At 48.7% G+C, this 23,070-nt stretch overlaps 1 protein-coding gene across 1 annotated transcript; it reads left to right on the top strand.

Moving 5' to 3' along the window:
• Positions 1-248: 248 nt before the first annotated feature.
• On the top strand, positions 249-22,465 carry LOC128348970 (dual specificity protein phosphatase 13-like). The gene is made up of 4 exons (XM_053304775.1): positions 249-328; positions 4,711-4,916; positions 5,044-5,264; positions 22,018-22,465. The coding sequence occupies exons 2-4, from the start codon at positions 4,759-4,761 to the stop codon at positions 22,083-22,085; spliced, it is 447 nt and encodes a 148-aa protein (XP_053160750.1). The 5' UTR covers positions 249-328; positions 4,711-4,758; the 3' UTR covers positions 22,086-22,465.
• The last annotated feature ends 605 nt before the right edge of the window (positions 22,466-23,070 follow it).

The raw sequence follows: 23,070 nt of genomic DNA, 5'->3' as shown, positions 1-23,070 counted from the left end.
CTGCAGCTCTCTGGAAGGTGTTCTTATGCTCTCTCCTCCCCCGCCCTCCCCACTAATTACAGGATGGAGAACAGCCCACACTGCTAGTAGCAAAGCTTAGAAAACCACAAGCACTTCAAATAACTGAGTATCAGCAACTTAATCCACAAGCTCACAGAGGAGACATGCTGTTTATCCAAAGCCAACAGTGGGTTGAATATCAGTGACTAAGAAAAGAAACCAAGGAAAAGGCGACTGGGGACAGGCTCCGTTACCCAGAACTGAGACAGGGAAGCAGAACAGAGACTACAAGGACCTTACAGAAGACAGAATATTACATACCAAAAAGGTACCAGGTGCAAAGGTAAAAACTCTTTCCCCCTGTAATAACAGCAATTTGAAAAGCAAAGTAAACCCTTGTTTGCTCTTGCCGGCTTTCATTCCCTTCAAGCAGGCCTATACAAGCTGTGATTCACCAAGTTTTGTGTAGTTCACCAGTCCTGCTTTGTGGCCTTTTGTCAGGTTTTTGACAGCCCAGAGGCGTAACTATAGGGGGGGCAGGGGGGGCATGTGCCCCGGGCGCCATCTTTTCTGGTCACGTGGGGGGCGCCGCCATGACCAATTTTTTTAAAAATTTTTAATTTCTTGTTAATACAAATGTTTCCTGCTCAGTGCAGCAGCGCTGCAGCAGTCAAGGGAGCACGTCAGTGCCCCCTTCCCCATGAGCGGTCCCTTCCGTGCCGCCTGCGCCCCCCCCATTGCTTTGCTGGCACCTGGCGGCCAGTCAGTGGCCTGGCTTTGCGGCAGCGGTGGGCGCTTGTGAGGAAAAACCTAAGTATAATGTAGTATGTTGGGTGGGGCGGCGGTGGGGGCGCGGTGGGGGGGTACCATTTCAGTGCTTGCCCCGGGCACCGTTTTCCCTAGTTACGCCTCTGTGACAGCCCCCTTGCTCTATCCCCCTCCCCGCCTTTTTGCGCACACCCAGGCAGGCAGCAAAACAGGAAGTGTATGTGTACCAATATTTTGTTCCCATATGCAGATTGAAGGGGACAGTTTAGACTGGGGAAATGACCCAGGAGGAGGTTTAAACAGCTACTCTGATCAAATTCTGAACCTCTACCTGCCCGCCTTGCTATGTTTTGATTTTTTTTTAAAGTGGCTGGAGATCTAATTACAGATCTCGCTCTTCGCATATGGCTGGCACTAAGTATCATGTAATATTTTCATCCCCATCCAAATTTGTCCACCCTCCTCCTGCAGACTTGTTTCATTTAGGCATGTAGCAAATATGTTGTTTGCTGTTCCTGAAGTTTATTGTTCCAGGGATTTGCTCTGTGGATATCTGACCTGAAAAGGCAGTAGGCCTAGAAACACCACCTATCCCCGTCAGCAGATGTTTTCCTGATTGCAGCCTCTGCTCTTTGTTTCACAGAAATAAACTGAGAGGAGGACTCTGTTGATTGCTAGATAACAAATGAAGAGACTGCAAACTTGAAAACTCTTTCAGAACAGTTTTCCCCTGCACCAGACCCTTCAATCAACAGTATCTAGAATGGGGGCAGGCAGGCAACTATCTTCCTCACAAGTTTCCCCACCACCACACTGTTGCAGCACCATTTCTTGCTTGGAGACTGCAAAAATAAAATTGCTTAACTGATCCCGAGAGGAAGTGTCCTAAATATTACATATACTGTAATATTATGATTGGTGCCTATATTTAGTGGAATAATGTGGAAACTTATTCATGCCCCTCCAATATTAAAATCCAAACCAAATACATTCCCAAGAGATGCATTCCCACTCTGGAAGGCTAGCATGAGAATTTCATGACTTTACAGAGGTCTGATTTCATCAGTGATCTTTTTAATGACATTTCCTGGAAAACTCAGGAAACTGCTGTCTTCTCAGAAGACTTTCTAAGAAATTATCCCCCAATATCAGCTCCGAGAAAACCATGTAGGAAGGGGTGGAGCCACCAGTGGGCAAATGGGTTCAAAGAACCCAATGATGAGGGGTAGGGATGTACGTGATCCAGTTCAGAGGCCATTTTACGGGCCTCTGAACCAGTTCAAACCCTTGCTGGCTCAGAGGTTCAACAGCAGGGGGGCACTTACCCAGTCCCCGCCAGCACGCGAGGACTTAACAACGCGTTGAGGCAGCAGTGTAACTTCCTGCTGCCCCGTGCTGCCATTTACGGGATGTAGCCGGAAGTATGAAGTGCGACTGTGTGCATTGCATGTATGTGTGCAATGTGCATGCATGTGATCGACACACGCAGTTGCACTTCCTACTTCCAGCTACATCCGGTAAATGGCGGCACGGGGCAGCAGAGAGGTACGCTGCTGCCCCAATGGGCTTCTAAGGACTTGTGCGGCAGGGAGGGGAAGTGCCCCCACCCCATCCCTTAAAGCCACACACACACACGCCGTTGAACTGGCCCCTGCTGGTTCCGTGCACATCCCTGATGAGGGGCTGCTTCTGAGTATGGGAGCCAGGAATTCCGCAGGAGAGGAAACCAGCTAAATGCAGCAAGCCAGGAGGAAGATTCAGGTGACAAACTTACCTCCTCCTCCGGCTGTTCCTGAGGCTGACCTTTTCTGTGCCTACCCAGGCATTATGGGGTGCAAGAAGGGCCAGGAGCTTACCTCGTCCCCTGGCAGCCTGACAAACGCTTTTAATTACTTAAGCACAAGTGTACCAGCTGTGCTTCTGCCAACTGTAGTATGGCTTGTGTTAATTTAAAGGGAAACAAACTCTCTGTCAAGACAACCCATCCCTCAATTAGAATTCCATATTATTTCCCCACCTTAGGATAGGTATCTTAACTCATTGCTTGTGAGCCTATCCTAAATGCCCCCAAAACCTCTTTCATCTAAGCAGCTCAAAAGGTAAGGAGGAAATCATGTTGCTTCAGAAAGCCTCCGTGTTGCTAAAATCTGTTGGAAATTCTCTGTGGTGAGAGAATCCCTTTCTCATTATAGCAGAGTGCACAGAGGCACAACACAGCAGTAGTTTAGTTAAGCATGCGTGTATCCTGAGAGTAAAGTAACTTGGAGCCAATTCATAGTTTCAAATCAATATAAAAGGCATTTATTAAGGAACTCCATTCTAGATAGGAAAGTGAGGAGTTAGGATCTCTAATCTATCTATCTAGCTGGATGCAGATGGATTCTGCATCCTCTCTGCACATATGGTGCAGGGAGAGAGGCTTGCCATGTTGCAAGGTAGGCGGCCAGGTAGGAAGAGAGAGAGAGGAAGGAAGTCCCTGAGATTAGCAATCTACACATCAAAGGGATAGCATCAGAGCAGTGGAGAAGTGATGACAAATGTCTTGACCCTCTAGCCCTCTGACTTACTAGTCTGTCCTCCACTGTCTGAGGCAAAGAGACAGCGCAAAATCCTTTAACTTCCAACAAAATCAACCTCCCAACCAGATGATCAGAAATTAGCCAGAACATTAGCAATTTTCTTTAAAAGGTTCTTGTTTTATAGCTGCTTCCCTCACAAACACAAAGTAATCTTATGTAGATTTAACTAAGGGTTTATTCAGAAACAACTCCATTTTCTCCTTTCCCTTCCTTTTCCTTTCTGACCCCACCCACCCACGCTCTCTACAGGATCCCCACTGGGACAAACTTCTAAACAAAACATAAAAGATTACTGGATATAATAATACAATCGTCCTCAAGGAGCAAGGTAGCAAGAACGTTACTGGCCCATAAACCTAAATTCTGTTGCTGGAAATTAATGGAGAGCATTATAAAAGCTAGACTTCTTAAATATGGGGGCGTGGGGGGAAAGCCTTGCTGAGGAAGTATTGATATGACTTCTACAAAGTTTTACTTCACAAACCTTTTAAAATTCATGGGGATTATAGATCCAGGTAACCCAGTAGACATTGAGGCTATTCTCACGATCGGCTAAAATCGGGCTAACGGAGCCTAGCCCGATTTTAGCAGACCATGAGGAACACTGGACTTGCAGGCGGGTTACCCACTTAGGAAGCCCTCCCCTTAGCCCAGGTTAGTGGAGCAAGTGCTCCGCTAACCTGGGCTATGCGGTCGTGTGTTGCTGTGGCTTGGCTCCATGCCACGGCAACGCACAAGGAGACCCCCGACCAGGAGGCTAAAAAGCAGCCTCCCGGCTTGGAGGTCTTTTCAGCATGCTCTGCGCACTTGCACAGAGCATGCTGGAACTCCCGGAAGCCACATGGCCCCCGAGCTCTCAAGCCCCTGCCGGCTCCGTGACGGAGCTGGCAGTCGTGTGGGTGGCCAATCCGGCCGCCAGGGAAAGGCTAATGATCGTCTGCAGGGAGAGACATGGTGTCCCGCAAACCGTCCGGAGGCGGGTCTCACCAATCGGTGAGACCCGCCTCATTATATACTCGGACTTCCAAAAAGCTTTCAGTGAAGTCCCTCACCAAAGGCTCAAAAGTAAACTTAGCAGTCATGGGATAAAAGCATAGGCCCACTTCAGGAGGCAAACAGTAGGAATAAACCAGAGGTGGGTGCAATTGTGCAGTTGCAACCCTTGTGAGTTTGTGTTGAGTGTCATTGAGATTGGCAGTAGCAGAGAGCTAAAAACAGGTTAACCTTTCTCCTGCCATCTCCCAGCCTTATTGGTTCTCCTGGAGTCTTGTGCTTGAATTATGTTCACTTTTTATATACAAAAAGTCTCTCTCTCTCTCTCTCTCTCTCTCTCTCTCTCTCTCTCTCTCTCTCTCATTTCCAGAAAAGCCATTTTCAATACACCTAAAGTGCATGAAAGCAACAGACAGGAATGTCCCATGCTGGGGGTTTTTGCTCCAAGAACAACCCAGAAAGCAAAAAGCCTTATGAGACACCAGCACTCTCTGAGCTGCAGAGGCTGGTATGGAACAGAGGAGGTTCTGACAATCATGTGGACCAAGTGTGGCCAAACCTCTACCTTGGAGATGCGTAAGGAAATGGGTGGTGGGGGTTACTTTCTGCCTTTTCTGGGATCCACCATGTCTCCCAAGAGGCCTGCCAAAGAGATCCATTTTAATGTGTAGTGGCAGCAGTAACCTTCATTCTCTTTTGACAGATGGGCTGCTAGAAGGAAAACGATTCTTCAGAGCCTTGGCATTACTCACATCCTCAATGTGGCAGATGGGCCATACAACATCAATACAGGAGCTCGATATTACAGAGACCAGCCAATTCAGTACTATGGGGTGCAAGCATTTGATGACACCTCCTTTGATATAAGCATCTTTTTTAATGAGGCTGCTGATGTCATACACAAAGCCTTAAACACTGGTGGAGGTAAGAGTCTGGGTAGAAGGTGGAACTACATTGGAAACGGGAATAGCATTCAGGTGCCTGCTGTGTGTGCCTAAAGCCGCTATTCAAATTCTGATGCAGCAAAGCATTTAAGTTACACTTTAATCTCGCCATATTTAGCAATGGGCTTAAAGCTCAGTAAAGGTGCTTTGCTTAGTTGGTCCTTCTTGCCCAAGGCTGAGGTTTCCCTGTCGCACTTCCCCTGCAAAGAGGATGCAGGGGAAGCATATAGCATTGTCACCACCCTTTACTAGTCCAGCTCCTTTAAAAGCAGCTTAATATGCAAAAATCAAAGAGGTGGAGCTTTCCCTGGCAAGCAGGTAAGTGGTGTGAAAAGTGTCACCTACTTAATTTCTCAGTGTCTGGCTGCTATTAAAGTCACAGGTGCCGGGTAGGGGCATAGCAAGGTTGGATTGGGCCCTGAGACAAAAAGGGAAGATGGCCAGTGCCCCAGCTCCCACCTTCTTCTTCAGAGAGGCAGGAGGGAGAGAGTAAAGAGCAAGCTGTTGCTCAACTGACAGGCCCTCTCTCCCTCAGGGACCCAGGAAAACTTGTCTCCAGTTATAGCTGTGCCCCCTGGTGCAGGGCCAGTGAAAATGCTGCATATTACGGGAAGGAATAGGAAAGGGAGATGTGGGAGGAAATTAGAAGCATGGAAACCGAGGAAGGATGGAAAGGGCAAACTTTCTTGTGCTTGGGCTGGCACCTGCAATTTTGACAGAGAAGAGAAGAGGTGCTCTTTAGGACCCTGCAAGAGAGTGTGGCTTCAAGATAGAAAAGCTCAAGATAATGCAGCCAAGCCCCTACATCAGTCTTGTACTAAGACAAAAAATGTTAACTAGCCTGCTAGTGGTTTGAGTGCAGGACTAGGACTGGGGAGACCCAAGTTCAAATCCCCATTCAGCCATGAAACTAGCTGGGTGACTCTGGGCCAGTCACTTCGCTCTCAGCCTAACCTACTTCACAGGGTTGTTGTGAGGAGAAACCGAAGTATGTAGTACACCATTCTGGGCTCCTTGGAGGAAGAGCGGGATATAAAATGTAAATAATAATAATTAATAAATAAATAATTTGCTTGCTTGCTTGCTTCAAAATGTCCAAGGAGTTCTGAGCGGGGAGGCTCACTCTTGTTGGTTGTATGTGTGTGGGGGGCATGATTTCCCCACTCGTCCTTTAACTTTTTAAACTGCACCTCTGCAGGCAAAGGCAGTTTCAGCGGCACTTGTACCACTGATAACATTCCTGGCAGCCAGCTTCTGCCAGTTCTCTCCCCCCCCACCCCCCCACCCCACCCCCACTCTGGAATGCACCAGGAAAATGACCTGACACCACCAATTAAAGTTTCCTGCCTTTGGTTGCTTAATCATGAATACATGTGAACCCTTCTGCACCTTAAGAGGGTTCTGAGTGAGGCCTGTGCAACAGTCACAGGTGGCTCAGTTGGCTAGGCCCCAGGGTCAGACCATGATGTTTGGGGTTCAAATCCTCCATCCCTTGAGACAAAACCATGATGAGCAATGCTATGTAATAGCAACAATACATGATACCATACCACACAAAAGTGACACTATCCCAGGTTGAAGGGTTCACTGTCTAGTAAGATACAGAACAGAAAGGAAGGAAGACAAACAAAAATGTAGTTGAGGAAGCCAGAAGCGCTCACATGTCCTAAGAAATAACTGGCACTCCTTCCATGAACTTTATAGCTGAGATGTTTTAATTGGGTTATTTTATAGAAGTTACAATTGCTGTTGCCTATACGTTACAAAAGAAGGAAATCCTAATATAGTGAAGTGAATGACATTGCTTGGTGCTTGATTTCTGCCATCAGTTCCCAAAGGCTACATTCATGGAGGAGTAACTACAATGGTTTTTCCTTGTTCGTGGGAACTATGTTGATGTCATATTAACTGATACATTCCTTAATGTGGATACTATGGAGAAAGCATGGATAATAAAAATAGCATATTAACTATTAACCAGATATGAGGGACTTTGTCCATGGGTTCGAATATGGATTCTAATGAATTGCCTCTGACTCCATTAACCAAGGTTAAAATTCCATATAGCTCCACAGATGTCCTAGTCTCTTTCCTGATAACCTAAGGCATTGGGCAGATTCAGACATCATGTGGAACCATGGTTTATTTTAACTAAGGTTTATTTAACAAACCTGGATTGGCCCACAATCACCAAATCTTGGTTTGTTTCACTGTATCATGGTTTGGTTGGGTCCCATCCCTTCTCCTTAGCTCCCATGATCTAAGCTTGCCTCTTGCTATGCAAGAGCCCTCTGAGTAGGGGTGTGCATGAACCAGAAATCGTGGTTTTAAGTTCAGTCAAACAGACCAGCTGGTCCAGTCCAGTCCATTTGACTGAACCAGTTTGGCGGTTTAGGCAAGGAATCTGGTGAGGATTCCCCTTTACAAGTAAAGAGGTGAGTGTCCATGAAATGCATTTGCAGCAGCCAGCAAATGTGAGGGGAATTAGCTGCCTTTTTAAAAGTTGCAAGAGATGGGGAAGCTCAAGCAAGTGGGATTGCACAGAAGTAAATGATTTAGTTCAATGGCCTTCCTCTTCAGTAAAAAGTGCATAGGAAAGGCTTGGATCTGCTCAGCTGCACTAGTATGAGTCTCTGGCCAAAGTAGCAAATTAAAAGGGGAATGCACAAAAGAACCCTGATGGAACAACAACAACAACAACAATAAACCCCTTCAATCTTCTCCCTTCCCCTCCTGTGCTGAGAAGCTCCAGTTATGTTGGGAGCAAGCAGAGGAGGACGGAGGTGTGGGGTGCCAAGATTTCTCCCTGCCTGTTTCTCTCCCCGAGGTGAGGGGGTGCAAAGAACTGTCCACACTGCAAAATACTACAATGAATAAAATGCAGGGCAAGGCTCCCTACAATGGAAAAATACAGCTACTTTCCTGCAGCGCATTTACAACACTGTAGAGCAAAAACACATCATTAAAATTTGAATCAATGCATAGGAAATGTGAGCACACCCTACTTAGCAACGCAGCAAGACCGATGTGGAAACACAGGCAATATGGAGGGGCACTTCGAGGATACAGTGTGAGTATGTTCCAGTGTGTAATCAGGAAAACACCCTGGAGCTGGATCTCCAACATGTCTTTCCCTATACTCTGGAGTAGAGGGAACCAAGGACATAAGATGAAATTTCTAAACTGTTCACACAGGCTTGTTATCATATCTTTTACCAGGAAAGAGGGTGAGGGGAATTAGCTGTGAGCCCTTCTTCTTGCATTAAAAACTTGCATTTAATATGCAATTACCACTGATTCAGTGTGAATCCTATAGCATTAGAGGCATTTATTATTTATATAGCATGTTTCAACCATTCAAAAAGGTTTGCACACATTATTTCAGCAATCCACACAATAGCCCTGTAAATTAGACCAGTATTATAATCCCTTTATTGCAGGTTGAGGCATTGTTAGACAAGGAGAACAGTGGCTTGCCAGAGGCCACCTAGTGAGTTCCTGACTGTGGTTAGATTTGAAAGGGGATTCCCAGCCCACTGTCTTAACCACTATATTCTATAGGGGTGTGTTCGAACCGGTCCGGAGGCCATTCTAAAGAATGGCCGAACTGCCGGACCGGTTCGGCCCTGGCTGGTTCGGGTCCGGGTGGGGGGTATTTCTTTAAGGGCGGGAGGGCTTGCTTACCCCTCCCGCCTCTTTGCCCCTGCCAGAGGCCATATTTTACAGAATAACGGGGCGCTGGAAATCAGCCGCCCCCCCGCCCCCCCCCCGCCGCGAGCAGATTAAGCCCAAAACTACTGGTACCACTGCCGCCGCCATCGCCCGCCAGCCCTCCCTCCCTCCCAGCCGCCCGCCCGCCCAAGTCCTCACCCGATGATGCTGTTGAAAACAAAGAGAGGAGCTACCGAACAGAGCTCCTCTCTCTATGAAGTCCTGCCGGCTACTGAGGCTTTGTGCCCGCGCATGCGCGCGCCGCAAAGGAAGCCGATCGACGAAGGCCCAGTCTACCCGCCGGGAAAAGGCCTGGCTGAGGATCACCCCCCCATGTCAATATTTTGTTGAACCACCTTTTGCTTGATTTTGCTCTTCCATCCAGTTTGGAGGGCCGACCGGATCCAGGGAGGATAGCAGTCCACCAACACCTACCATCCAATGTGACCGAACTTGAAAAGTTCTGTATGTAGGAGTGGGCAAATATTGCTCCGTCTAGATGTGCAAGGTTGATAGAGAAGTATCCCAACAGACTCAAGGCTGTTATTAAAGCAAAAGGTGGTTCAACAAAATATTGACATGGGGGGGGGGGGTGATCCTTTTTCAATCTCAGTAATTCTTGTTTTTTATTTCTGACACTTCTTCTGGACTGTAATTGTGATTTTTCTCAGTTGGATGTTATAGGTTGCATTGGATAAGTACAGCTGGTGAAGGGAATTTTCTTTGTGTTTTCATTTCAGGATGTAAGGGAACCAGAATTTAAGGTCTATCAAAGGGGGTGATTCTTTCCAATACCCACTGTAGGTGTTGGCGTGAGATGTTCAGATTCCTTAGGTGATGCTCACTCCCATGGCAAGATCTACCCAGTCTTGGGGCAAGCTGAGGCTCTTGGATCTGAGGCAGAAAGGTTCAGCACAGGCTCAGTACCCCGAGGACCAAAAATGCATTTCCGCAGATGGTGGCTGGCATCCAGAACCGCTGAGTGCTACTAGAATGATGCTGAACAATCAACTTTGGAGAAGCCGCTGCCACTCTGTGTAGACAATACTGAGCTAGATGGACCAATGGTATACTGCCACTCAGTATATGGCAAAACTGTTGTGCTAGCCTGCCAGAGATGGAAGCCTGCAGTGGACTTGTCAACACTGCTGAAGCAAGGTCTACCCTGATCCCGTTTTTCCCTCCAGGGCAACTGTCCCTGCCCAGAGCTATCCAAGGTCCTGATCTGCCTGCTAGAATCTTGCTCAGCTGCCTTTTCTTCAGTGGCACTCCCCATCACCCCAATGTGTCAGTCTAGCTCCAACCCTAGCCAATTGTTTCTTGGGCCTGTGTGCAGCTTTGGCTGTGATGCACAGCAGTGTGAAGCCCCCCCAGGGTGAAAAGGAGAGGTGGGATTCTTTTCTGATTAACTGCCCTGTCCCATAAAAAGTACCCATATTTAGACCCCGATAGCCCCACTTTACCGGTCCCCCTGGCACCAGTGGAATGGGTGGCAGATTTAGCACTCCCACCCTATCCTGAGGATGCGGGCCATCCCTTGGCTTGTTACCCCCATTCCTCTTCCGTAGGGAATGCATAATACGTACCAGCATAGGTCTCATCGTGCCACAGAGAAATTCTTGCAGACAGCGCTCATGCTCCAGGAAAAATCCACCCAGTCCTATAGTGAGCCAAAGATCTTGGACCTGCAACAGAAAGGTTCAGCACAGGCTCAGTACCCGGAGGGATGAAGATGCATGATCTCAGACTGTGGCTGCCAGAGCGCTGCTGGAAAGATGCTGCACAAACGCAAAACTGTTGTGCTAGACAGCTACCCTCACTAGCCAGCAAGTCATCTAAGCCTGCTGTGGGCTTGTCCACATTGCTGAGGCAAGCTCTACCCTGCTCTGGTCTCTCCGTCTGGTTCAATGGTCCCTGCCTGGAGCAACCCAAGGTCCTGATCTTCCTGCCATAATTTGCCCCCCCTCAGAGCTTCCTCAGGCAGTCAGGAAGCATCTTTTGTGTACGGCCCCATTGACCCCCATGTGCTTGTCTAGCCCTGACCCACCAGGGGGCGTGTGTGTGCTCTCTTAAGGGAGAAGGAATCCCCATGAGCCCCTGTGCCATCTTGACTTTGTCTCAACTTCTGGAAGAAATCAAGAAAAGGACACAGACCCACTTCTGAAATCTCAGCTAAGTCACAGGAATGATCATGGGACTACTGCACTGACCGTCCCTAGATCTGGCCTAAGGCAGAAGATCACCTCAGCCTGACAAGGCTTCCAGGGCGGGAGGACATGCGAACCAACTGATGCTAGACGGACAGTGCCAGATGCAGCCCCCCTCCCTCGGGTTCTGGCCCCCATCCCTCTTCTGTAAGGAAGGTAAGATTTCATAGAACGTACGCTGAGAGGTCTCTTCATGTGGTGGGCAGGTTTTTCTTTTCGCCATTGTCTACATTTAAAGTAGCAGTCACCCTGTGACAGACACTCCGTAAGCCAAGGCTGTTCCACCTGCAAGAGAAAGGTTGGGCACAGGCTCGGTACCCGGAGGGCTGGAACTGCATTTCCTTAGATGGTGGCTGACATTCAGAGCAGCAGGAGAGCACTGGTGGAACGACGCGGCACAAGGGCCCTGGACCCATATGTGTGGATGACCATACCCACTGTGCAGTGCTGCCATCTGCACAGGCCAGAGTGTTTATATCTGTGTGTGTGCTCCCCCAAGGAAAAAGGAACCCCCTTGAGCCCCTGTTCCATGTTGGCAGGCATGCTGGAACTTCAGCCTTCCCATAGAGCTCTTCCGAGAGGGCTCCTTCTCTCTGAAAGGGCCCTCCCAGCACTGAGAAAAGAGCCGGGCCATGCCAAGGTCAGCACAGTGGGGAATGGCTCTCAGGCTGAAGGGTTTCTGCCCCAATGGCCCCTGCTTGGAACAGAGTCAAGGTCACTGCTCTGAGGTCTGGATTCCTCCTGATACTCTGAAGGCATTTCCTCCAACTTTGCTCCTATGCTCCGGGAAAGTACTGGGTAGGATGACACTGTCAGAGTCTGCACACGCCTCCCATGCATTCCTTTCCCTCTTCTCTGATGAGGTTTTTGACTGGTATGTGATTGGCGCCTGGGAGGGTGCAGAGCTCCTGAAAGAGTCTGGGAGCTTGTCCCACCAACTAATAGCCATGAGGACAGCTCTGTGGTGTGTTATCCATTGAAACTTCACAAGGTGCACACAAGTGTTGGCTTCTTGAATATGCCCTTAACAAAGGCCTGCAGCAGCATCTGGGGGCTGAGCTATACTTCAAGGTGCACCCTTTACTCATGGTGCCTGCATACACTACCCCACCATCCGACCCATTTGATCACGATTTGGAAAGACTGCCCTGAAAGGATCACAAGTGCCAACTTAGAAAAGAATACTGACCAATGCATTGATTAGAGCTGAAGAGAACATTCTGGAGAATTATCTTATCCCATCTATTAAATGCATGGGTGAATATTCGATCAAGCTATCCGTCATGTTCTTTCCCAAGCTATTTCTGTAATGTCTTGAAAAGAGAGACCTGTCTTACTCAGAGTGTACGAATTGCTCCATGACCTGCAGTGGCAATGCTTACACAACCAAACAAAAATTTTGCTTGGGAGTGGGGGCGGGGTAGGAGGGCCGTGAAGATTGATCCAACCGAAGTCTGTGGGGTAAACAAGCTCTTATCACAAGCCTTACACCAGAGTCTGCAAGTAGGCCTGGGATGAGCCCAAGGAGCAGAGACATGCTCTGCACGGATGGACCCCATCGCTGGCATAAGACTGAGGAGTACTTCATCCTGGAAAGTCTTCCACTGAGGGGGTCTTTTCGGACCAGCTGATGCAAGTTGGACAATGCCAGATGTGTCAATGGCTCTCTCCACAGCATCCTTCTGTTGCTTTCCCTACTGTGCCCTGGCACAGCTGTGATGCCCAGAAGTGGGGGGAGGAGGCATAGCTTCCGTCCTCCTATCCCTGACTCAGTGTTAGGAAGTCCCCAAACCTCAGTAACTGACAGCCCCACTTCAGTGGGACCCCTTGCACAAGGGGAATGGGAGAAAGATCTTCCATCCCTCCATGGCCCAAGGATGCGGCCCACCCCCCATGGGTTCTGACCCCCATTCTTCTGCTGGAGGGAATGTGACGCCTGCATAAAACTTACGTAAACAGGTCCTGGCATCGGATGTTCAGTTTTTTTAGAGGGCCGCTTATGTAAACGCCGATGGTCCACCCGGACACGCCGCTTCTTTCGTACCTGAGACAGAAAGGTTGAGAACAGGCTCGTAACACAGAGGACGCAACATGCATTTCCTCAGATGGTGGCTGCCATGCAGAGCAGCAGCAAAGCCTTCCTGGAAGGATGCTGCACAACCACCCTAACTAGCTGGCAAGAGATCAAAGCCTGCAGTGGGCTTGTCAACATGGCTGGAGCAACACCACTCCAGCTCTGGTGTCCCCTCCTGTTCAACTGTCCCTGCCTGGAGATCTCCAAGGTCCTGACCTGCCCGAGGCCGTGTTCTTCAGGTCCTCGCTGGATGCCATGCCCTCCCCTCTACTGTATCAGAAGGCAGGGACAGAAAGGCCCCCACCGCCAAGAGTGGATGCCCCTGCGACACGAGTCAGGTGAGAACCAGGGAGCCCGTCCTCCTCTTCGAGCCCTTCTAGAGAGACTGCAGGAGGGTGGAGTGGGCTGGGGAAAGAAGAGAAAGGCAACTCCACCTTCCTCTCCTTGTCTTTGCCACATCAGAACTTGCAGGACGCATGTAACGTTGTGTAGCAGGTGAACAGGAGAGACAAGTACAAGAACCAAGGCTTTCCTTTCAAAGGGACATTGTGACAAAGACATCCATGCAGCCCTTAGTAAGGTGTCCGTCTTGACCGCGGATTGGGGAGTCCCCAGTTCCCATCCCCATCGAGCCATGAAACTTACTGGGTGCTTCGGGGCCACTACCTTGGCTCTCAGCCCACCCTACCTCACAGGGTGGTTGTGTGGATAACCATAAGCATGTAGACCACACCAGACCCCGCAGAGGAGGAGTGGGATAGACATGTCCAAATGCTTGACTAAAACGATCCAATTGCATGCAGAATGGCATGGGACTACAATCTGCAGCTATGGCTAAATGCAGGCTTGTCAAACAAAGCAGTCCCAAACAGAACACAAGGAATGGCTAGGCACTTTGGTTTTTAAAACAGAAAGAGGTGGAGCAAAAGCAAAAGCTAAAACAAACAGTGAACCAAGAAGCCTCAAGAACAGTTCATTGTCTCTCTCTTAAAAAAAAGAAATGTTATTTACAAAGACAGAGGCAAGCAATATATTCTGACACTAGTTTCACTATTTCAAGACTTCTGAGGAAATTGGTTGAGAAAACCTTTGTTATCCCTGTGTCAGATGATAGTTTAGAGAGAGTGTATCAAAAAAGAGAGGACACCGGAAAAATGTTCTAGAGTAAAGCTTCAGAAGCACAAATGGTACCACAAAAAAGGGGTGCGCGCTTCTTTCTAGTGATGGAAACCCTCCAGGAGGCAGGGGACATTAATTAGAATGCAGCAACACAAAAAGCCTGAAACCCCTGCCAAAATGGATACAAATTCTTTGATTTGCCATTGGCTGATGTCCAGCACGAAATGATTTTAGGAAAAGAACAAGTGAACAAACAATTAGGAGAAACCTCTTTTGACCCACCACCCAGGGTTCACTTGGCAAAACGCGACCCTTCTTACCTGTCTCCTCCGCCTTGAACGGCCCTTTTCCCGGTAGATATAGACCAAGACAATGAGGCTTGTAATGGCCAAAGCCAAAAGCCAGAGGAAGAAGGCCATCTCGCTTCAGGTCAGCAAGCAGGCAGTTGGCCAACTGTCTTCTGGAGCATCTTTTGCGTTTCTCCATCTCCATGGATGCCGGAACTCTCAGCTCAGTTCTAGGGGGGGATGGGAGCCGGCCAGGCAGAGACAGCTGGGAGGGGAGAGATGCTGACTGCTGGCAGCAGAGGCTGTGGACTGGGGTGCTGGAAGTGGGGTAGGAAAGCTTCCTAAGTAGAGGCATCAGGGGAAAGAAAGAGTGACCACTCCAACATCTCTCGGGGGGGGGGCGTTTGCATTTGATACAGTTGTGGAGCCCGAGGGTTAGGCCCCATCCTGTTTCACTTTTCTGCAACCTTGTAGAAACCCAGAGGACCCACAGGCCTACCAGCTGCCCTCAGGGCACGCCACTGCCATTCAGGGTGGCCAACTGCTTTTCTTAGCCACACTCCTGTGTCTTTAAGAGCAGCCCCAACGGACGCACCAGAAATTCAGGATGGTGAGGCTTTCCCCGGTTAGGGGACAGGCCTCCATCAAGGAGGTGTCTGCTAAAAAGTGTTGAGAGCTAATGATGACCACACAAAACGCCCCAGTTGGTGCAATTTAATGAGGAGCTGGAAATGGAAAACTGACCCACTCTGATAAGAAGAGAGATCCGCACACTGAGCAACCGCTTCCTCTATGCAGAAGCCACAGATTGCTTCACTCTGATTCCATTCCTCTCCTTGGCCTGTTTTTCCGAAAAGAGAAGCTGGCTCATTCCCTTGGTCCTGCATTCTCTGGCCATCAGAGCACATGCAAGTCAGACCGGCGAGAATCTGCCTCTGCACCTGGGAAGAAGCTGCAAGGTGGCGTTGGTGAGCAGGGCACCTTCGGGCGGTGTTCATTCCCACCTCACCACAGCCAGCTCTCCTGAGGCCACTTGGCAGAACCAAGCACTGCCCTTTTGCCCCCTTTCCCCATGCCGGACAAGCACGGAGGAAGTTTCTCTTTGGCCCTGAATGAATAGCCGTAAACACCACTTGGCATAAGCATCTGCGCGACCCCTTGCACGGAACTCCTAGCCCCAGACATGAAGTGTACAAGCAGCACACTCTCGAGGGCAGACAAGAAACCGGCCAGTTTCCGAGCAGAGTTTAGGCCATCTCGTTTGGGCTCAAGCTCTACAAAGGCGGGAAATGGGAACCGGAGGCTGACGCTTTGACAGAACTGCCGCCACCAGCTGATCAGTTGTGATGTTGTGCAACGTCAGCAATTGTGCTGCCCTCCAACTTGCCGTCTGTGCACCCACACTCCTCCTTGGTCTTGGAGGCCCAGGTGAAGATGAGGAAGATGGAGATGCTGGCCCCAGCCACGATGCCCCACGGTGTCCATGTGGCTGCATCCAGGCAAGAATCCACGAGGCGAGGGGTTCCCAACCTGTGGGACTCCAGACTGCAACTGTAGACTGCAAGTGAATTGCAACTCCCATCATCCCCAGCCACAATCAATTGAAGCTGGGGATGATGGGAGTTGTAGTCCAGCAACATCTGGAGTTTTACGGGTTGGGAACCCCTGCATTAGGCATTTGGTGGGTCAGCCTTCAAGCTTCATTGCAGGACAAAGGATCCCCACCTCTCTCTTTCTCAAGGGACTTAATAAACTGGGAAAGAAAGTTTACTCAGAATACTGAGTCCCATTATTTCTGCCCAGCTGGTTGCCTGTAAACTGATCTTGGAGTCCATGAACATTCCACTCCATGGAGTTCCATTGGGCAGTTTGGGGTGAATTGCCCCCTTTGGATTCTTTTCCTTCACAGGTTTGTGAAACCAATTTATCTACTGGTAATTCTGAGTCCACCTTGCCCACAGGTGTTCCGGTTCTGCCTCCATAAGAGATTCCATCTCTTTCAGAAATAGATCTGAGATGCTGTTCCTGAAACTCTATTTCTGTGCCCCACAGGGCTCATCGAAGCTTGAGGGACAATTTTAGATCCAGAAAAGGGATCTAGGGGAAAGATCCAAGAGTCATTGCTTGAGGAAAGGGAAACTGCTGCCAGCCAGAGCTGGGCGGTGCTGGGTGAGACGGAATGTTGGCGTGTCTGCCACTCTGCTGTCTAGTTTGAAATCCCAATTGGGGGAAATAGATATCTTTGGCCTGATTGCAAATAGGTGACTTTTCCTTCTGTTTTGGCATGTACAGCACATGTAATGCTTCCATTGGCTAATACTCAACATAAATAAGTAGATGGCATGTGTACAGATGTGTATTTTCTTAGGCCCCTGATATCCTGCCCTTCCTTCAGGATGGTGTACACAGTTCTGCCTCCCCACATTTATTCTGACAACAATCTTGTAAGGAGGGTGAGGATGAGGATGAGAGAGAGAGTGTGTGTACTGGCCGAAGGTCACCCAGTGAGCGTTAGGGCTGCATAGAGAAAGATTTGCACCCAGGTCTCATCCAGCCCTCTAACTACCCCCCGCCCCCTACAGGCTCTCAGTTGTGCAGGGTATTGGCTGCAGGAAAACAAGGAGATGGAATTCCCTCATTTTAGCAGGGAAACAGGGTAGTGTGTTGGCTACATGTTGTTAAGATTGGCTGGCATACACTTTTAAGCAGTTGAATCTTGCTTCATCTTAGGAGCTCCTGGAAAGTGGTCTTGCTTGGGGCCGAACAAAAGCTAGAGAAGGAGGTCCCACATGTTCCAATTGGTGCACAGCCCCACATCCCCCCAGGATGGCCCTGCTGCAAGCTCTGCACTGCTTTTCAGGGCTTCTCAATGTCACCATTGGGAACCTTTCTGAAGATAATGCATCTGAGCATTACTCTGCCAACGATTGGGCGCTTGGATTTGGAGGCCATGATTCAACAGCCACCAGGTGTGGATCACTTCAGCGTGGGTGAAAACTCACCCCAGCCCCAAACTTGATGGGCTACATCTTGTAGGTCCATCAGGAGAATGTTTTGTATGGCCCTAGTGACGTACAGTAGTATAACACCTCAAAGGAGAGAGATACTGTAGGAAAATGAGGTTTGAAAATCTGTCTATAAGGCTAAGGACGGATGTGGCAAGCCCCTCCCACACAGTGCTTTGCCAGTCGGAAAAGAGAAGTTGGCTCATTGCCCGGGTCCTGTATTCTCTGGCCATCAGAACACATGCAAGACCTGCAAGAATCTGCCTCTGCACATGGGAAGAAGCTGCAAGGGGGGGTTGGTGAGCAGGGCACCTTCTGGCTGTGTTCATTTCTGCCTTACCACGGCACTCATCCCCTTTGCTGAAGCCTGTGGGCTGTCTCATGCATGGCCAGGGGGTCTTGGCCTGGGTGCTGTTGGAATTGAGGGTGGGCAGGCGGACGTTGGTTCCCTACCCTCTATGGCTGCATGGCCACCCCCATCTCCCACCGGTGCCAGGACAGCCCACGGCTCGGTCGTGGATGGTGTGCCTTCTCAACAGAAGGGGCCAGGTTCCCTCCCTGGCGGCATCTCCAAGATTGGGCTGAGGGAGATTCCTGCCTCCAACCTTGGAGTAGCCCCTGCCAGTCTGTGAAGACAATACTGAGCTAGATAGAGCAAAGGTCTGACTCAGGATATGGCAGCTCCATGTGTTCCTAAGCAGGCAAAACCTAGTTCTAAATGACTCCTTAAGGGGAGGTCAATATCCACTTCACTGCAGTTGCCAGAGCACCTGCAAACAGCTCCCAGAGCTTGGCCCCGAGAGCGAGCCCAGGCATGCCGAGGGCAGGAGATGTGCACCCAGCACCTGGACATGGCCGCATGCTTCCCACTCGCCCATCTCTCCCCACAGTGGCGCTCTGAAGCTCTCCTCCCGTCCCTCACAAAACCAGGCCTCCGCAGCCGATCTCTCTCCAGTCCAGCTCTTCCGACCCGGCGGCAGCTCCACAGTTCAGCCCCAAGCGGCGTAGCTCATGTTGCCATTCTTGGATGGGCGGTTGGGCTTGGGCTGCTTTTGAGGGAAGGGGATTCGGGGAGGCTATGTGATTCTGGGTCCGTGCACACAACGGACTCTCTCTGCATTTCACATCCTACCCCCAAATGTCGGAGCTTGTGCCAATTTCCAGCTCAAAGGCTTCTCTTGGATGTCATAGAGCATTTTTAGTGGGGTGAATCGGTTGTCCCAGAACTGGGTCCTTGCCTGGTGTGTGTTGAGCCAATAAAACACAGCCAGGGTGGAGATCTCAAAATCAGCTTTTATTCTGCAGAATAAATGGTTCTCAAGGGAATCATTTCCAAAGTAAAAAGCACACCCAGCACATTCAGCCTCAGCGTTATATAGGAAAAGCCACACATCGCACTCCGCTAGTCCTCCTCCCTTTCTGCTGGTCAGGCAAACATGCTTGAACATCCAGGATCCCTCTGCCCTCTTAGCCTAACCTGCTTTGCATTGATCTCTGACAGTTACAGAACCAAGAACCTGGAAGAAAGAACCATTTTCTTCCTTCTTTCGCAGGGGAAACAGAGGTGATTCCTACAGGGAGTCATGGTGAATTTGTTGCAAGCAGAAGGCTAAGCTAAGCTGGCAGTTAAAGCCCTCGGCTGACTTAATGGCCTTACATCCAGGGGAGGGCCAAAATGGCTGCACCCTGGCTCATCCAATCCATTTGCTTGCGTTTGGTTGCGCTTCGCCCACCAGCCCGCCTGTTTTAAGAATCGGTTTTTAAAAAGATGATATACTTTTCCCCGGCAGAGTCCAAACGCTCTCCCCTGGGCTGAGGGGATTTCCATGACGGGAGAGGCCTGGCTGAGTGGTGCAGACTTGCTTTGCCATGAGGGCTGGGAAGGGGTTTGGAAAAGGACACGCAGGAAACCTGCCCTCTGGACCTTCCTGCAGGACCCATCTCAAGTTTCTATACTGGCCCAGAAGGTCACGTTGCAGGGGAGAGGAGGGGAGAGAAGAAGACCACGAGGTCCTTGTAGCTGGAGCTGGATCTAGGACTCAGAATAAACTCTCCCAGCCCCAAAATGTTGCCCTCCTACATGGTGTGCCAGCATGAGGTGGGGATATTTTTCATTTTTCTCTCCCCCATGCGGAAACGGAAGTGTGGCTGTGAGAAGAAAGGGAGGGAGCGGGAAGCTGTTTCTTGCTTCCTCCTCTTCTTTTCAATAGTCTTTCCCCTCAGAAACTGCTGGGAAGAATTTCTGACGGGGCTGGTGAGATCTGCCCCACCCGCCCCCCAGGGATGGAGAAAGCTCTTGGCCAGGGAAGGGCGGCCATTCTGGCGCTGGAGTGATGATGTCCCTCACGTCTCTGAGGTGACGAGGGAGACTGGCTCACTCACAGAGGCCTGGGCTCCATGGCCTCCTCCCTCGTCCCTCCCAGCGGGCAGTGGCCTCTCCCTTCATTTTACCTCAGCACTGCCAGGCCTCAGTGCTCCTAGTGGGCGAAAGGAAGTCTCTTCTTAACAGTGCAGAGGTTCCCAGCCATGTTACTCCAGGTGTTGCTGAATGACAAATCCCATCATCCTCAACCATGAATTGTAGCATGGGGGTGATGGGAATCGTAGTTCAACAACATCTGGTTCTGCACTGGCTGGGAATCCCCATCTGAACTGGTTCATAAAGGAACACAAACTCTGGCAAAATACAGAGAGTCAGAGGTACTTGGCTATTTTGGACTGGCCTGGTTCCCAAGCTGTGCCTTTTGGGTTGCTCATAAATAGAAGGCAAGAATCTCCCAATTCTTAACCATGAAAAACAAGTCCTTCTGTCTTAAAGACAGGAGCAGTTTGAAATGGTCCCAATTTTCATTTCAGTTAAAATGCCAGTTTTTATTTGGAAGCTAACAAAAAACCCTCCCTCCCTCTGGAGAGGAGAGAAAGCGAAAGCGAAAGTGGAGGGAGCTAGCAAGAGGCTTCCCTCCCAGTGGCCAGAAGGAGGAAGAAAGGTGGTGGCTCATTTCTATGAAAAGAAGAACTCCCCAGTGGAAGTGTCAATCCGCCATATCCCTTTCTCACCCACTCCCCTTTTTCTAGATCTCTGGATGCTACTAAGATTTGCTAGTGAAATTTCAAAACAGGAAAGAAGGGGAGGAAAAGAGAAAAGCTGCTCCCAGCAAATGCTGGAGAAATCCAATGCCTTCTGAGGGCTTGCTTGGGCTCCAACCTTTCCTGAACCCCCTTTGCTTACAGACCAAGCACCCCCATTTTGCACAAACGATGACTGCCATGTTTCACAGAAGATTCAACACCGACACAATGTGCTCTCTCGGGTAAATCTGAAGAACGGGAGAAGGGGAGTCGGCCTACAGAAAGGACGTGGAGCAGCTGACAGAGTGGTGTGGGGAGAATAACTTATTCCTCAATTTAAAAAAAACAAAGGAGATCATTGTGGATTTTAGGAAATGCAATTCGGACATTCAGCCACTCATTATTGAAGGGATTTGTGTGGAACGGGTTTCGGTGTTCAGATTTCTGGGAATGGAGTTGAGAGATGATCTGACTTGGGGAGCAAACACCAAAGATTTGGTGAAGAGAGCACAGCAGAGATTATACTTCTTGAGAATTCTCAGGAAGAATAGTCTTCCAAATAATCTACTGCTGATGTTCTACCGCTGTACCATAGAGAGTGTGTTAACCTATGGGATCTGTGTGTGGTTTGGGAGTTGCACAGTCAGGGAAAGAGCACTGCTGTCCAAGGTTGTTAAGACTGCGGAGAGAATAATTGGGTGTACCCTTCCCACTTAAGACCAAATTTATGCCACCAGGAGTTTTAACAAAGCGGTAGAGATAGTGCAGGATCCCACGCACCCTGGAAATGATCTCTTTCAGCTTCTGCCTTCGAGAAGGAGGTACAGGGTCATAAAGGCCAGGACCAGCCGCTTGAGAAATAGTTTCTATCCAAAAGCGGTTTTAGCTTTGAATGAAGCAAAATACAGTTTCTGACGGGGTTTTTGTTTTCAGTTTTTTAGAGGGTTTTTTTTTTAGTGTTTCTTTTTAGAATTTTTTAGGGCAATGGGTATATGGGGGGGGGGAGGTATATTGGGATATATTTGGCTATTTCTTGTTAGGTCCTGTAGAGGTTGTTGTAGATTCTTTCAATCTCGTTGTTCTGTACAGGACAATGACAATAAAGACTTATCGTATCGTAAATGTTTTGGAGATCCGGATAGGGGGTTCAAAATCTATCTTGTTGTCTTTTCTTAATAGACTTTAGATCTATTGTTGTAGTTATCCCTTTTGTTTTTATTGACACTCATATAACTGAGAATATTTTCCATGGACTTTTCAGGAGGTAATTTAGTCATATTGTGGAACGAGAAGACAGCCAGCATTGAGAAGAGAGCCAGTATGAAGTGATTATTGTGGCCTGCCTAAGATCTTGCTGCATGGATTTGGCACAGAGTTCTGTATTTATTTTTTCTCTTCCCTTTTTCTGTGTATTAGTTTAACACCACTAATGGAGTTTGCATTTCTTGCCAACAGTATTTAGTACCGAAATTCTGTACTTTTGTCCAAATTCCTTCATCTGTTATTTGCACCATGAAATTAATATTGGAGAGATAGCTCTTTACTGGGGAAGCTTGAAGCAGAAGCTTTTTCATGTTCCTGCTATAAGAATAAGGATATTAAAGACATTGAATATTTCTAGCGTTTTTCTAGATTTTTGGATTTTAATTTTTTTGTCTATTTTGGATTCTATTCGTCCATCAGCTTAATAAACAGCATTATTAATGGAATTTGTACTCATTACTTGTATCATTTAGTATTCTGCATGGAATTTTTTATTAGTTACTCAGGAAACTGGGGTGGATAAAATTAGAATATTTAACATTTTTTTAAAAAAAATAAATACTATTTTGCACTATAGAACATTCCAAATTCATTTTTTTGTTAGGTTAGACTCAGGATCTTGAAAGCTTCTGAATAATCTTTAATATTTTACTTTTGTTTCCATTTTTCATTTTCAATTATATAGGTTTAAAATCAGATGAAGGACAAAACTGGAGTGGGGAAATTCACATTTATTGATTTTATTGATCTGTTTTTACATGGACCAGCAAGTGGTATGGGCTGGGACGGGAATACCTATTGCAGAACACTGTGCCTGGTGATCAATCGGTTCAGGGGGAGTTTTCCTTGAGAGGTTAAAAATCCTTTACTGAAGGTTAGATTCAGGTTTAGACTTTCTGAGGCTTGCTACTCTAATAATATATTAACAACTAGCCGATCCCACTCAGAGCATCTGTGTGCTCTTTGGGGCCAGCGGTTACCTCCCCCCACCCACCTTCTGCCCCAGTCTCCGCTTCCTAACCACGGCCGGCCCGTGCCGGGCCCAGCCGCC

The sequence above is a fragment of the Hemicordylus capensis genome, chromosome 3 (assembly GCF_027244095.1).
Source record: "Hemicordylus capensis ecotype Gifberg chromosome 3, rHemCap1.1.pri, whole genome shotgun sequence".
In the NCBI taxonomy this organism is placed as follows: domain Eukaryota; kingdom Metazoa; phylum Chordata; class Lepidosauria; order Squamata; family Cordylidae; genus Hemicordylus; species Hemicordylus capensis.
Note: the sequence above shows the minus strand (reverse complement) of the source record. Positions and strands in the feature narration are given on the sequence as shown.

Excerpts from the sequence above, each read along its gene's own strand:
- LOC128348970 (XM_053304775.1), top strand. The coding sequence starts at position 4,759 with ATGTCCCATGCTGGGGGTTTTTGCTCCAAGAACAACCCAGAAAGCAAA. Across the intron at positions 4,917-5,043 it reads AACCTCTACCTTGGAGATGC|ATGGGCTGCTAGAAGGAAAA; the intron begins GTAAGGAAATGG and ends CTCTTTTGACAG. Across the intron at positions 5,265-22,017 it reads AGCCTTAAACACTGGTGGAG|GAGGTAATTTAGTCATATTG; the intron begins GTAAGAGTCTGG and ends TGGACTTTTCAG.